This window comes from Carassius gibelio, chromosome B9 (genome assembly GCF_023724105.1).
Source record: "Carassius gibelio isolate Cgi1373 ecotype wild population from Czech Republic chromosome B9, carGib1.2-hapl.c, whole genome shotgun sequence".
Lineage (NCBI taxonomy): Eukaryota > Metazoa > Chordata > Actinopteri > Cypriniformes > Cyprinidae > Carassius > Carassius gibelio.
In genome coordinates this window covers 15,193,305-15,209,381 of record NC_068404.1, presented here as the reverse complement: position 1 = coordinate 15,209,381, position 16,077 = coordinate 15,193,305, and the positions used below count along the sequence as shown (strand labels likewise).

General features: G+C 37.6%; 2 protein-coding genes across 3 annotated transcripts; one reads left to right on the top strand and one right to left on the bottom strand.

Annotated features, from left to right (window-relative positions):
- Positions 1-775: 775 nt before the first annotated feature.
- Positions 776-3,668, bottom strand: med4 (mediator complex subunit 4). The gene is made up of 7 exons (XM_052564726.1): positions 3,512-3,668; positions 3,153-3,219; positions 2,734-2,904; positions 2,275-2,332; positions 1,668-1,754; positions 1,455-1,586; positions 776-1,311 (listed from the first exon to the last, which is right to left on the bottom strand). Exons 1-7 carry the CDS (start codon positions 3,604-3,606, stop codon positions 1,139-1,141), a joined length of 783 nt encoding a protein of 260 aa, XP_052420686.1. The 5' UTR covers positions 3,607-3,668; the 3' UTR covers positions 776-1,138.
- Positions 3,669-5,421: 1,753 nt separating this feature from the next.
- On the top strand, positions 5,422-15,013 carry itm2bb (integral membrane protein 2Bb). Of its 2 annotated transcripts, XM_052564748.1 has the most exons (7): positions 5,443-5,628; positions 9,181-9,312; positions 9,652-9,714; positions 13,262-13,462; positions 13,725-13,835; positions 13,946-14,096; positions 14,254-15,013. In XM_052564748.1, exons 1-7 carry the CDS (start codon positions 5,554-5,556, stop codon positions 14,340-14,342), a joined length of 822 nt encoding a protein of 273 aa, XP_052420708.1. In that variant the 5' UTR covers positions 5,443-5,553; the 3' UTR covers positions 14,343-15,013. The 2 variants fall into 2 exon arrangements, with proteins under 2 accessions (XP_052420709.1, XP_052420708.1); XM_052564749.1 differs by lacking the exon at positions 9,652-9,714 and having other exon boundaries at positions 5,422-5,628.
- The last annotated feature ends 1,064 nt before the right edge of the window (positions 15,014-16,077 follow it).

Genomic DNA, 16,077 nt, shown 5'->3' with positions numbered 1-16,077 from the left:
CAGTAAACATGTTTTTACAACTAATATTACTAGAAACACTGATTCAAGCACATTATGTAGTTTGTCTAGATTTTGTTTCTAACTAGTATGAAAAAAAGATAATTACAATTAGATAATTTCCTAAATGAAATAGCCTACATGACCCTAAAAGTGGATTGAAAGTATGTTAAATAAAACTGTAGTTAAACTAGAAACTTGAATGTAAATGAGGAAAGGACAGAAAGGCTGAGACTGATGGATGTACATAAAAAAGCAAATTCTGGGCCAGGTGTGCCCAAATCTCAAGACATTTTAAATAAATTATCAATATTCAGTATGCAAATAAGTGTGATTCAAATGTTTATGGTTAGATTTTAAATGTCCAGTCTCAATAGGAGATTCTTGAGAATTTTATATGAATTTAAGAGAAGGTTTAAACTAAAATTAGATACCCAAGACTGAAAAATTATCTTTGAAACAGTTTCAGACAGTGCCATTTGTATGTTCAGCCTAACCTGAATGTTACAGCAATATCAAAACTGTCTAGCAAGCACTATAATAAACTGAAGTCGACAGTCTAAGCGCAATGATCATGCACAGAGTAGGATACGTGCAAGCACTTTTAGAGGTCATGGTATACTATATATAATGGAAAACTGAACCCGAGGGGTCATTTAAATCAGACCTATTCCTTTACTACCTTACCGCAGCTCCACAGGGGAAACAAAGCATTTTAAAACTACAACGCGCTTCTGTATACACAAAACAGACAGGGTAAAATGAACAAAACTATATATATTTTTTAAAAAGGTTTTATTTACAGACTCTGAAAGTTCAGAGGTATTTACATTGCTATTTATATTCCAACTGTAAACCAGAAATGCTTCACTAGATTACAAATAAATGCAAATGAGCCTGTCACTCTGCACACATTGAAAACGACACACTGGTGACATTTGAGACCAGTGGGATAAAGTTATACACAAATGATGACCGCAAGGCATCTGAAGAATGAAAGAAATAAGCAAATGAGGCTTTGCTGAAAAGAGAACTGATGTAGGTTCGGTTCTCGTGAAAGCAGTGGATGTTCTGGATCTATAATCACAGAAACTAGATGCAGACAACACTTTCTTTACTGTGGACACACACACACACACACTCAGTCTGAGTCACTGCTGCTGCTGGAGGAATCTGTTGACATGGCCTCAACATCATCTTCATTTTCCTTGTTATGACCAGGTGGCTCCAGGCCAAAATCGTTGCCATGGTGAGGAGGCAGAATCCCCATGGAAACATCAGCGGACTGCCATGGATATTGTGGGGTTAGAATATCTAAAAGCGAAAGGAGAAAGACATTAGCCAAAAATAAACATCAAGGAAACATTCAGTGCTTCAGCAGAAATGTCCACAGCCACACACAAACCACAATATTTGTATGATAAAGAAAACCGGAGGAAACGGAAGAGTGAACCTGCCTGGCAATCTCCCAGCAGCCAGTGCGTCTCCTGGCAGGTGCCCGTTCACTCCGTTGGTGGGCATGTTGCTCATGTTACCCAGTATTCCACTGCGCATCTCCAGATCCGTGGGGTACGGCCTGCGGGGGTCACCTACAGATACATGCACATCATAAGAACAAGAACAAATATGTGAAAGAGACAAATAAAAGAACTGTATAAAAGTCGGTTTACCTGGAACCCAGTTGAGAGGAGCACACACTGCGTTACTGGCACTGATCCTGTGAGCGTATTTGATGATCTCCTCTGAAGAGATACTCCCTGGTGACAAGAGGCCATCTTTAACTACAACAGGATCTATTTGATACTATGGTAAATCAATACATTAAATCAAGTTCTTGCATCTCGGTATCATGACTTAATCAATTCTACTGAGAACTCCCATATTTTCCTGAACATATGTCAAATATTAAATCATCTGAAACATGCTGGAGCTTTAAATCATGTCAGGCGTATGTGAAGCCAAGTTTCTTTGTATAGTGCAGTTTAAATCGGTTCCTTTAGGCTTGAAGATCATGTGTTGTTTTTTGTTTTAAATAATGAATGCCATTTTAATTTATGTTTGTATTATATTTCTGTTCATCTCGGAGTACCATTAAAATAAAATATTTCTTGTTTAGTGAAGGAATAATGTTCCAGAAAGTAATAATTAAGTGTCTTGTACACCGATGTCATTCCCCTCTCAACAATGCAAAACGTAAATATGACCTAGTGTGAATTATAGTAAGGAGAGAATTATTTTCCAGAAAATATGGTCATAATTTCAATAACACAATAATACCATTTCTGGCCTTTTCGATAGACTTCAGCTTTTCTTTGGCTTGGTAGACAGCAGTGGCCTGAGAATGAATGAAAAACAGAATTATTGCCAGTTTAAAGAACATAAATATTGTGAATAATATCTAAAAATACTGTGTGTTGCACTTTATCTTGAGGTGTCCATGTTAGTGTAAATACAGTTGCTTGTCATTACGCATAATTTACTGGAATTCCTATAGTAATAACAATGCTGACGTTATTTTTAAGGTGTCCTTGACTCGAATTAAAATACATTTGTAATGTTTTTGTTAATTTTGTTAATTTCAATGATTTCTCTCAAATCAAACTCACAACACGCAGTTGTTTTTGCTGGAAATTAAACATCTACAAAGTTGCACAAAAACTGATGGTTTGTGGTGTAATAAAGCATGCTGATCTGTAACTGAATGCTCCTGAAACAAACACGTAGTGGCTCAGTTACCAGTATATGCTCAGCCTCTTTGAGTTGTTTCTGGAGCTGCTGGATGTCGCTGTCTCTCTTCTCGACCTCCTTCTCCAGAGCCTGCATCTCCTGGTGCACTTTGCCCTGCTCCACCGCCGTCTGCATCAGCTCCTGGAACTCTTTATCTCTCTGCACTAACAGCTCCAGTATCTGCCCACAGAATCAGCAAACGGTCAATTCACAAGGCAATTATTAATACTTATGCTGAATCTAATTAAACAGATAATGCAAAATGCATTTCTTAGTTAGAAATTCTTAGGATTTTTTGTTTTTTTTAATTTTCCCAGGCTAAATCAGAATTAAACATCAGTAATTATCAGATACAAATCCGTCTTCTTGAGATTTCAATGATGTCCTAAGTATTGTGTGTGCTTGTGTGTGTAAACAGTGTCTCTCACATCAGTGTCCTCTCCAGGCTGGGGCAGTTTCTGTGTCCTGGACAGCGCCAGCATCTCTATCAGCTCTCTGCAACACAAACAACAAAATATGAGAACCGAAGAGGAGCTGTGTGTGTGAAAAGTAGTAGTCTATAATGTGTTGGCAGTTGGGAAAACCGCAAACTCGAGTGGACAACGGAGACTGTGATTTATTTATTCTATTATGAGCTAATCCAGCAACTGTTGGCAGGAATGAATGGGGAATTCATGAATGAACTACAGCAGTTTAATATCATACTGCTTTGTAACAGCTAAAAAATCAGACAGAAATAACATCAAAGCTTATTTCATCTAAACATGCAGAATATATGCACACAAACCTTGATAAAACTTCAATATCATCCAGAGTGGATAAAAGCTTCTCTTTCGTCGGTTTCTCTGCCGCCGCCATGACAGTTTCTCCTCGTCTGCGCATGCGTGAAAAATAACACGCAGAAGCAAGAGAGACAGTGACGTCTGTTGGCGGAAGGACCACAGCATACACTCGCTCTCAATTAAATATTATTATCCGTAGTGTTCATATAAACATTTCTAGGTAATACAGTAAACGACGAAACACATATCACTTATGACACTGTAATTTGGTACTTGTTTATTTCCTCAGCGCTGGTGAGAATCAGCCAGTATTCGTTTTTGACTCCTGGATTATTAGCATATTTTGCATTATATGTTTAAAATGCCAAGAAGATGCAAATTTTCTGTTTGAATGACAGTCAGAGGAGAATTTGTACGTCTAATCGCAAATGTTGAAATTCTATAGAGATACGTGATTATGTGATTTGTCAATAAGCAAAAATCCACTTGTCGTCATCTTTATAGCCTATAACACTTTCATCTTACCGTTAATAATTTAATTGAAATTATTTAGCTGAAGAATTTAATTAAATCATCAAATTAATAGTTACAAATAAACCCAAAGACTCATTAACAACAGCAAGATCTGGAAACATATTACTTTTTGTTATACTAGGTGGTTCTCCAAATTATGGAGGAGGCAGTGAAATGCTCCCAAATAACAGACATGTTCTGGGCATCAACGGGCAGAGATCCTACAGGTGAAATAAACTGAAGCACATGCATAGACCGTAAAATAGAGCACATGTCGTCAAAGCTAGGCACAGATGGAAATTAGCATCTAACCATTGATGTGAGCAGTAATGGTGGCTTTCTTAATATAGTCTGTGTACACTGAACTATGAACCCCCCCCCCCCCCCCCCCCCCCCAGTCACTTGTGCAGCATTGGTCTGCTCACTACCTCATTCGGCATGGAACTGACGTCATTCCACTACCTCATCAGTCAGTTAAATAACTGCTCTTGGTCACTTGTCACTTTAATCAGACTTAAGATATTTTTAATAAGTGATTTTTTTGCACTAAAAAATCTTTTAACTGCACTATTGTTCACTTCATTGATTTGCACTATATCTGTCATTTGCCTTGCGCTGCTTTATTTAACTTTATTTTTAATTTTATTATATGTCTTTTTTTATCATTCCCTTATTGTATCTACATTTTATATTTGATCTAGTTATTTTTTAGGCTTTAATGTTAATGTTATCTGTATGCACCGGGGTCTGAGAGTAACGCAATTTCGATTCTCTGTATGTATGTACTGTACAAGTGGAAATTGACAATAGGCCTAAAGCAGACTTGAACTTGAACTTGAATATATAAAATATTTTTGCAAGGGTTCTATGAAGTCGTGGCCTAGTGGTTAGAGAATTTGACCCTTAACCCTAAGGTTGTGGGTTTGAGTCTTGGGCTGGCAATACCACGACTTGCCCTTGAGCAAGGCACTGAACTCCCAACTGCTCCCCAGGTGCAGCATAAATGGCTGCATACTGCTCCGAGTGTGTGTTCACTGCTGTGTGTGTGTGCACTTTGGATGGGTTAAATGTAGAGCACAAATTCTGAGTATGGGTCACCATACTTGGCTGTATGTCACGTCACTTTCACATGACGTCAGTAGTGTATATATATATATATTTTAGACCACAGTGGGCCAGTGGTCTACGAAATTTCCCGGTAGATTTTTTTGGTCGCATTCCGCCCCTGCGGTTGTCACTATATTTTTTTCCCTTATACGTCTACATTTAACTGCAAAGTACTGGTGATTTTAAAATAGTCAATTGTAATAATGTATTGAGAAGTAGAAAATTCTTGTCATGGTGGTACTTTCCAAGTTGATCTTCTAGTAGTTGTCACTAGAGGCAGTTGAGAGGCTGAGCTGGAGATGTTGTGATCTGTCATGCGTCACACACAGACTTGCTGCTGAGCAGGAAACCAACTAAACGCTTTCATTTTGCGCTTTCTTTCTCTGTCGAGCTCGCGAATCTAACCACTTTACAGACACTTTTCAATATGGTTAAAGTCTCTTTTAACAAGGCTCTCGCCATAAAGGATACAAAGAAGGAATGTCTTATTGCTGGTGTACAGGTACTGTAACGTTACTAACAAATATTGCTGAATATTTACTTCTATTGAATTGCGTAACAGCATTTTAGCAATGTTAGGGTTCAATGTTATCTCGTAATTAAGGCTTTTAATCGAAAAGTCTAGTTATATTTGAACATTGCTTTTTTACATAAATATATATATTATTTTGAGAGAAGTATAGAAAGTATGCCAAATGCAGAAGTACATGGGTTCCTTTGTTTAGGTTTGCTCTTCAAACTTTGATCAAGTTGACTGAAAGTGTTATAAAATGGCTGACGGCCCAAAGTTTGTCAAAGACTGGTAACTCTAATCACTCTTGTAATCATTACCCTGGTAAAAAAAAAAAAAAAAATAGCTCTGTTCTTCTCACCTCCTTAAATTGATATTTCATTAAATTACATTATATAAAGAGCTGTCTTAGTCCACAAAGTAGAAAATATAAATATTTTATTCAGTTACTTATGTCTATCATTTTAATTGTCTTTTTTTTAACCTTAGATCATATTTTATGTGTTTAATTGTAATTTATTTTGATGTATTCAATTTATATGTTTTGATAAGCTAATGATAATAATAAATAAATAAATCCCATAGGGGCTGTTTACTGATACCAAGTTCACTTAGTTAAATGAAAGATAAGTGTAATTAGTTACTACAGTATTTTGACAGAGTCCTTGGTTACCATAGTTCATTTTTAAAATGCTATGTATAATTTCCTGGTATTGTTGGGTGTGAGACTGCCTGAACAGGTTGTACTGTGCTTGTTATTTGTGTGTGTTTGTTGGCAGCTGCCTGACACAGTCTGTTGTTGCCTCACTGAAAAGTTTTTCTTTATTATATTTGTATACGAATTAAAAAGGAAGCTCTTCACTCCTTATTTATTTCTTAGAAAAGGGATTAAATACTTGTGACACAAGTGACTAGAATAGAATGGAATTTATGTGGGTGGGCCGCACTAGTTAAAAATGACCAAATCAAGGCTAAACTATGGGCCAGTTTTAAATTTAAATTTATAAGCAATAGGTGTATTTTGGTGTCCTGTGAAGTGGACTTAACCATTTTGTGTGCGTGTTTTATGTGATGGAAGCAGGGAACATGGTTGTGTTTCTCTGAATTGTATTTTTTTTTAGAATAATTTAACTCTGTTTCTCACAACACACTAGAATTATTTTTCGTTCATTACCAGGAGACTTCACTGATATATGTGTGAGTTCTTTTCATGGGTTGTGGAAGACAGACGTGTTGAGACATGTTTTATGTGTGCACTCTCACACATGTTTAAGATACAGGCAACTCTGAGGAAATTTAGTCTATTGCATAAGCAGACAGAACTACAAGCCAAGACTAAGATAGTTGGACTTCAACTTAAAGGGATGGTTTGCCCAAAAAAAAAAAATCTGTCATTAATTATTCACCCTCATGTCGTTCCAAACCATAAGACCTTTGTTCATTTTCAGAACACAAATTAAGATATTTTTGATGAAATCTGAGAGCTCTCTGACACCAATGTAACATAAAAAAATCCCAGACCCAGAAACATAAGGACATCAGTAAAACACTCCATGTGATATCAGTGGTTCAACTTCAGTTTTGCGAAGCTATGAGAATACTTTTTGTGCAAAAAGAAAACAAAAATGAAGACTTTATTCAACAATTCTTCTCCACAACACTACCGTCCTCTGCCATTTTGGAGAGTACCACAGCACATACACATGCTTTCCTCTGAACGTAATCAGGGTGCTAACTCGGGGAGAAGAAATGTTGAATAAATTATTTTTGTTTTCTTTGCGCACAAAAAATATTCTTGTAGCTTCGTAAAATGTACTACGTTTCTACATTTTTTTCAAAAATATCTTAATTTGTGTTGCGAAATTGAACGAATGTCTTACATGTTTGAAGGACATGAGGGTGAGTAATTAATGACACAATTTTCATTTTGGGTTGAACTAACCCTTTAAGCTTAGAAACTGTTCTACTGCTTGTCTATACCACGTGATAGTTGCTGTTGTTGATTTTCCTGTTGTATCTCAACTGTAGTGTATTTGAGCTATGGAAAGGTGCTATATAAATTTGTCTAAACATATATATATATATATATATATATATATATATATATATATATATTTCTTGTAAAAAAAGAAACATTAGTGCAAAATACAAGCATATAGCATATGTAAATACAGGCATTTTTATCTGATTTTACTGTGAAACCAGGAAATTCCTGATTCATGAGGCATTCAAGAAGCATTAAAACGACTCTCAACTGCAATTTCTGGTCAAGGCCATCCAACACTCACATCCATGTGCTCTAAAGAGCTGTGTGGTTACATTAATGAGAGAATGTGCAAAAAAAACCCTCCTCTACTGGATATTAAACAAGATTAAACTATTTTGAGTATTTGGCTTAAATAATCACACAATAATGAAACTAGGAACTCCGAAAACATTCCTGCATTAGAGCCGACATGTTATCTGTGTTTCACTTTTCATCATTCTGATTAAATTCCCCTTCTGCTATTCAGATAGAAACTGTTTGATTTAACTTTCTCTTTCAGTTCATATTGCGCTTAGGCGTGCAGCTATTGTTTGAGTGAAGAAGCATTTTCGTAGATTAGAATTGAAAGATTTTTCCTCTTCGTGACGTTTTGCAGAAGTTACTGGCACCAAACTGTTTTAACGCCTCTTTAACTGGAAACCAGAAGAGATACAGTGTGAATCTCACTTCTTTTTTCGTTCTGTTTGTCTCATAACTGCAAATTTATCAAAACAGACTCTAAGGTTTTTCTGGTTTCATTTGTGGTGTGTCTCGTGTCAGATGATATCTGCTTCATGTGAGCTGTGTGTGAATGTCTACAAGGACACAGCTCAACATTTAGGCTTGGTAGAGTCAGGTCCTGTTGTATACTCTGTATACTTTGCATAATGCTGAAAATAAGGCATTCTTTTTAACAAGGAAATGAATCTCTATCCAGTGGTTTTCATATTTTATCCTTTTAGTTTTTTGAAAATCACTCTCTGTAACTCTGTAAGGACTTTAATTTTTGTGTTGGCCTGTGCTTTTGGTTTAAGCCTTGTTAAATGTGCTTAAATGTCTGCATTTATTTGATTAAAATACAGTAAAACCATAATTTTTTGTATATTATTGGTTTAAATTTCTGTTTTTTATTTTTCATTTTATGTAACTTTTGTCTGTGATGGCACAGCTGATTTTTTTCAGTAGCCTTTCTTCCAGTCTTAAGTGTTTAGAAATTATGATTTTTGATGCTCAAGAAACATTTTTTATTATTATCGGTGTTGAAAACATCCATGCTGCTCAATATTTTTGTGGAAACCATGGTATATTATTTTTTCAGGATTCTGTGATGAATAGAAATTATTAGACTTTTTTTTGTAACTTTATGAATGTCTTTACTTTCATTTTTGACCAGTCTTATGAATCATTGTTGAATAACAGTGTTAATTACTTTTGAACAGAAATGTATATATAAATATATATATATTTAAGTAATTGTTCAATTGTAATTTTGTAACTGTCGTTTCTCTGTCTTGTAGGATACTGAGGCAGCGGTGTTGGTGCGTCCGCAGTCTAAGGTGTGGTGCTTGTGCTTCTCTCTGGGATTGGCTCTCGTTCTCTCTGGCTTAGTGGTGGGAGGAGCCTATCTATATAGATACCATGTTCTTGAGGTGAGATAATTGATGTAACCATAGTGAAATCAAAAACACAACATCATAACATCTAACTTGTGCCATCTTGCATTGACGTTTATCTTCATCTTGATTCATTTCTATAACATTTCATAATCAGTCTAAGCCTTGAAGCAGTGGATTTCCTTTGAAATGCAAAAGCAACTATAATCGAGCATAGACAGAATGTACAGAATGTAGTCTCAGACACATATACATGGAATCAACAGAGTGATTATTACAGCACTGAGCACACGGGCAACCAAGGTGGAGTATGCATTTTAGATATATAATCAGGCGAGAGAATAAGTTTGTTAAATTGACTTTCCTTTGCTACAGATGCAGGAGATTGTGGATGGCAGAGCAGATAATAGGAAGGATACACACACATCTATGCCTTTGGTGAGTATTGAGGTAATCCCTTTCAACAGGTTTGTAGGCAGAGAACATTGGTGACGCGAAGGAAGGGGAGACACACTGGAGACAATCACTGGAGGTAATGTTGGAGTTCAGGAAGTCTGGTAAGTAGTCCAATATTGAGGTGACACGAGGTGTGTGTGTCTGTAGCAGTCCTAATGAGTGAGCAGGATGAGGAGCAGGTGTGTGTGGACAATTCTGTGACAGTACTTCCCCTGTCATGGTGGTCGACCTCTTCCTCAGGGTGAGAGTCGTTGAAGGCTGTGAGCAGGACTGGATCAAGAATATTGTCTCTGGGGACCATGAGCGCTCCTCTGTGTCATAACCAATCCAATCGACCAGATACTATACTATACTATACTATACAGATACTACAACCATCCAAACCGACTGGGTAGATCTGTCAGGCGATGCTGAAGGGGCCAGTGTATCTGGAAATATGCTTCTTGCATGGAAGACACATCTTTATGTCTCTAATGGACAGCCAAACCTGTCCAGGCTGGAAAGTTGGAGTTCCATCCGTCGGATGTCCGCCTAGATCATTTGGTGGTGCAATGCCACTGTGAGTGAGTGTCCCAGACCCTTTCTATCTTTCAGAACCACAAGTAAACAGATGGGATTCCCAGCCCACCGGAACAAAGGAGGCTGGTAACCGAGCATGCACCGGAAGAGAGTGAGTTCAATGGCAGGCTGATAAAGTGAAATGGAGCCTAGGAACTGGTTCCAAGAGTTCTGGTAGACATGGCAGAATGTTCGTAGGATAGGTCCAATCTCCAAGATCTCTCTCCTCATCTGCCCATTCGATTGGGGATGGTATCCAGATGAGAGGCTCGGTGTCCCACCTAGGAGGGTGAAGAAAGCTTTCCATAGCTTTGCAACAAACTGGGGATCCCAGTCTGATACTATGTCCTCAGGAATCCAGAAGTACCAGAAGTCATTACTGAAGATGAGTTCTGCAGTTTGCATTGCAGTGGGAATCTCTTTGAGAGAAAGCAGATGACATGATTTATAAAATCGATCCATGACAACAAGAATGCGTAAGTTACCATAAGAGGGGGCCAGTTCTTTGATGAAGTCTACTCCTAGGTGTGATCATGAGCGATTGTGAACGGCAGCAGATGAAGCTTGCCTGTTGGTAGATGGCTTGGGCCCTTTGAGATGGCACAGAGAGAGCAGCTTTAAATGAACCTTCTCGTGTCCCTGGCCATGTTGTTTTACTAGAAAGGATCTTTAAGCAGCGAGAGTGTGCTGTTGTCTGCTGGGTGATTTTTGGGGTGCGGTGGAGCTGTTTCAGAGGCACTGGAGGATGTGCTTAGTTGCTGTGACCACTGGATGACACTCAGAATCAAGTTGGAAGGCTAGATGGGCTTAGGTTCTTCTGTGACCTCTTCTGGAGCATGAAGACAGGAAGAGGGCATCCACTTTGACATTCTTGGTAGCGATGGGACAATTGATACCGCAGCTCTGATGATCCGATGCAGTTTTCAGACCACTATTGTATCACACACCGAGCCGATGCTTGTATCGAAATGACAACACCAGCTGATTGATGACAGATGAAGCTTTGAAGGTCATGCAGTATCAGAAGGTCGGGACAGCTGGTTTGAAAAAACTGGAGCTTCACGATCCCACCTGATGCATAAAAGGATTATTCAGTCACTTTGTTTACGTTTGTAACGAACATGACCACAACATAAGAGAGTATAACAGCTCACCCCAAATATTTTTTTTTTCAGCTACCCATGTCAGTTATTAATTATGAACACATGTTTGTGTATTTATACTATTAATCAATATGTGAATCTGTTGACCAAGCTATACATGACACAAGCTGTGGTCTCATGGGCTCAAATTAATTTAGATTAAATTATATCAGATTAGATATTGTATTGATCCGAGATGTCACAGACTTCCGAAGCTTTGTCTGCTCCATGATGATTTGCCAGAAATGTGACCCTGGACCACAAAACTTAAGTCACCAGGGTACATTTTTAGCAATAGCCAAAAAAACATTGTATGGGTCAAAATGTAAGATTTTTCTTTTATGCCAAAAATCATTAAGATAGTGACTAAAGATCATGTTCCATGAAAATATTTTGTAAATTTCCTACAGTAAATATATCAAAACGTAATTTTTGATTAGTGTTATACATTGCTAAGGTCTTCACTTTGACCACTGTAAAGGCCATTTTCTCTCCCTCAGATTCCAGATTTTCAAATAGCTGTATCTTGGACAAATATTGTCCTATCCTAATAAACAAGACATCAATGGAAAGCTTATACATTCAACTTACATATGATGCACATATCTAATTTATTTTTAAAAATGACACTTAAGATTGGTTTTGTGGTCCATGGTCACAAATGGTGAAGAAAACAAGGTCCAGCCACCAGATGTCGCTAATGCACACTGTTTTAAAAGCTTCGAGTATTGAACCTATTGAGCAGTTTTTGGCGGAGACCCTGTCCCAGATGGAACACTTCATGTGCACTTGTGGTCTTACGGACTTACAATGGCCACCGCATTAATGTGTACATTAAGTCGATAAGACTGTAGGGTGTCCAATTCATCATTTTAGTTTTCAGAAGGGTGTTTGCGAGCGCCCCCTTTGCAGCCATTACGCACCTTTGATCTACACTTCTGCTGAGCCTGCGTACTGGGCCAGACTTCTACCCGACAGTCAAAGCACAATTACATGAAAAGTGCAGACTCAAAGGAAGACTGCGAGGGTTTAGGGTGTCATTTGGGACAGGGCCACAATTTCATGAAAGCCTCAAATGCTTCAGAAAGCCTTGGTTTGCCATCACTAATTCTTGGTACACGCATAATACAGAGAACACTGGAGTCATAAAGGAAGGGAAGATCGCTGGAGTTCAAGAAGTCAGGTAAATAGTCCACATTGTACAAACGAGACCAGACAATGAGGTGAGACGAGGTGTGTGCGTCTGCAGCAGTCCTTATGATTGAGCAGGATGAGGAGCAGGTGTGTGTGACCAGAATTCTGCTGATGTTAGAGCCTGGTGGTAACTTCTGTAACAGCAAATACTTCAAACTCATCTGCCACTTGGTAGAAGCTAGCAAAATTATCCACAAACCATTATGCGAAGATCACGTGACTTACCCTCATCCTCAAAAACCACACAATTATGCAAAATAAACCTTAGACTGCATAGCACTGAGAGTAAACATCTAGTTTATATGTGCAGCAGTGCAAACCATTTTTTATGTTGACGAGTTCTTAGAAACTATCACTAGTATTTAATATGTGAAAAAAACCTTTAGATAAATTCACAAATATTCTTACAGAAAAAATCTGAATTTTTCAGAAAGCAGGACATTTATATTAGTATTGTATCAAGCTTTTTCCCCCCAAGAAACCGTAGTATTGTGACACCTATGTGTCATGCACCTCCCACAATAAGCAAATGATTAATTTGCCTTTAGATAAGTGTACATTCTGTTGGTACCAAACTGCTCTTTGAAATGTAGTTGTCAATTAGTGTTAATGCTGTATGTGTGTATAACACACAGGAGGAGCAGGTGTTCGTCTGTGGGTTGAACTACATTGAGGAAGACTATGAGTTTGATGAGGAGGTTGAGGTCGAGACACCAATGAGGCTGATTGAAGAGAATGTGAGCTTTTACGAAGACGATGAGGTGGAGCTCATCAAAGTCCCAGTCCCTGAGTTCGCAGACGGTGATCCAGCTGGCATCCTGCATGACTTCACCATGGTACAAAAATACACACACACACACACACACACACACACACAACACAACAGTGTTTATCCATAACCACCATAAACATATTATCAGTCATGCTGCTGCATTAGCATCCATTACAAATTGAACAGGGATGGACTGGTTTTCTGAGATTATAGTTTGCAAAAAGAAGTTTGTGAGTTTCCTGTTTTGTGTTAAAGAGACTCTGGAGATACAAGTACAAATGTATGTTTCAGTGTGAATAACCCTGTGCATCATTCTGTGCTGTCAGAAACTGACTGCTTACCTGGACATGAATCTGGACAGATGCTACATCATCACCCTGAACACATCTATTGTCATGCCGCCCAGAGATTTCCAGGAGTTCCTGATCAACATCAAGGTAACCATTAATAACAGGAGATTCTGTGAATTTGTGTCAGTAAATGGTTCTTGTGTTTTCCCACACAAATGCATTTCAGAAGTTAAGTTGATGTCTGTGTGTTTTTGCAGGCAGGAATGTATCTTCCTCAGACATACCTTGTGCGAGAGGAGATGATGATTACAGAAAGGATGGACAGCACCAGTGATCTGGGCTATTACATCAATAACCTGTGCAAAGACAAAGACACGTACAGACTGCAGCGTAGAGAAACCATACTGGGTAAGTGTACACAAACAAACCATGTGAGAATCTTCCCACCATCGCAGTGGATCTTATTTTCAAGTTTTAAGTGGTGGAGGCCCAGTATTCCCTCTCATGTTCACCGTATAATCAAGTACATTTCAAACTTCTGAAAGCTGAATGTTCTCCACTGCAGGTATGCAGAAACGTGAGGCTCTGAACTGCCACAAGATCCGCCATTTTGAAAACAAGTTTGTGGTGGAGACTTTGATCTGCGAGCCATGAAGAACATGAATCTCTGACACAGCAGCAGATCTTCAGCTCTTCCTTTCAATCATTGATAAGAGTTTATTTTGTGCCTGCTCGGTTTTTTTTTTCCAAAGGCCTTTTTTTCACATATATATTTTTTAAAATCTAGAATGTGAAATTGTTTTTCTGCACAAAGAGGTGTATTATTTTTGAGTGTACGTGTAATCTCTAATGCTATTTTTTGAATATTAGGCCTAATAAAGGGACGTATTGTGCACAAAAACTAAAAAGGGTTAACAATAATGATTTTAGGCTATATAGAAGCCCAATCAGAGTTTAGTCATTAAGTAATTTAATAATAAAGTTTATTCCATAAGCTTTGCTGAAAAAGTATGATTTTTCTTGTCTTTATATGAAAGTGTTTCTGTTTTATTTAACATTTGATCCTGAATCCAAAAGTTTCAGCAAATGAGTGTATAATCTGGATCATAATGTTGCAGCATCACAATTTGAATTGTTCTTGAGCGTTTAATTTGCAGATATATTTTGAAAAACCATACAGAGCTCTTCCTTTAAAAGACTAACAATTTTCCTATCTGAAATGACTTTTTGTTCTATGCTAATCTGTATATAAGCTAAACAATGTCTTTAGACACAAGCTCCATATAAGGAAAAAATAAATAAATAACCGGAAAAAGTAGACAAAATGCTTTGGTGGTTTGTTTTTTTTTTTTTTTTTTTTTTAAGAAATGAATACTTTTTTCCCATCTCAATAGTGACAGTAAAGACAAAGTTGTCAATCTTGCTTTTTTGTGATTAGATGAAAGGTAATGTTAAAATATTTCAACTTATCCCAGCTTAATATGCAGAGACAACTATAAGTAATCACTTTGTAGGTTTCTTCCCCTGAAATGTAAAGACTATGTGGTTCTCAGCATTGGGAGAGAAAATGGTTTTCAGTTGATTTCAGATTTTTAGCAATTCAATTCAAGTTTATTTGTATAGCGCTTTTCACAATACAAATTGTTGCAAAGCAACTTTACAGAAAATTAAGTTTCTACAATATTTAGTAGTATAGCTTATCAGTGGTGACTGACAGTTAATGTTTATATGGCAGGAATGTACAGAAAAATCTATAAATAGCAATTATTTTATGATGTAATCAAACTTACAGCAAAATTGGATAGTTCTGTATGTTGTTTTAGGGTTGGCATCATCTCTTCTCATGTGTTCTGGATCCAGAGACATAAGCATAGCTGCTGTTCCAACCAAGTCAAATTTATTTTTTTAACCTCAGCTAAAGAATAAGAATGTGCATTTGATCAGATCATGCATTATTTGAATACTTGGCCGAAGAGATGTTTTTAATCTAGATTTAAAGGGAGAGAGTGTGTCTAAACCCCGAACATTATCAGGAAGGCTTTTCCAGTTTTGGAGCCAAATGTGAAAAAGCTCCACCTCCTTCAGTGGACTTTGCTATCCTAGGAACTACCAAAAGTCCAGCGTTTCGAGACCTAAGGGAGCGTGCTGGATTGTAACGTGGAATAAGGCTAGGTAAGTGATGATAATTTGTAACTGATACGGAACTTCATCGGTAGCCAGTGCAGGGGCAGTAAATTACAATTGGGGTAATCTAATCATATTTTCTTGACCTGGTAAGGACTCTAGCTGCTGCATTTTGACTACCTGTAGCTTTTTTATTGAAGATGCAGGACAACCACCTAGAAGTGCATCACAATAGTCGAGTCTAGAGGTCATGAATGCATGAACT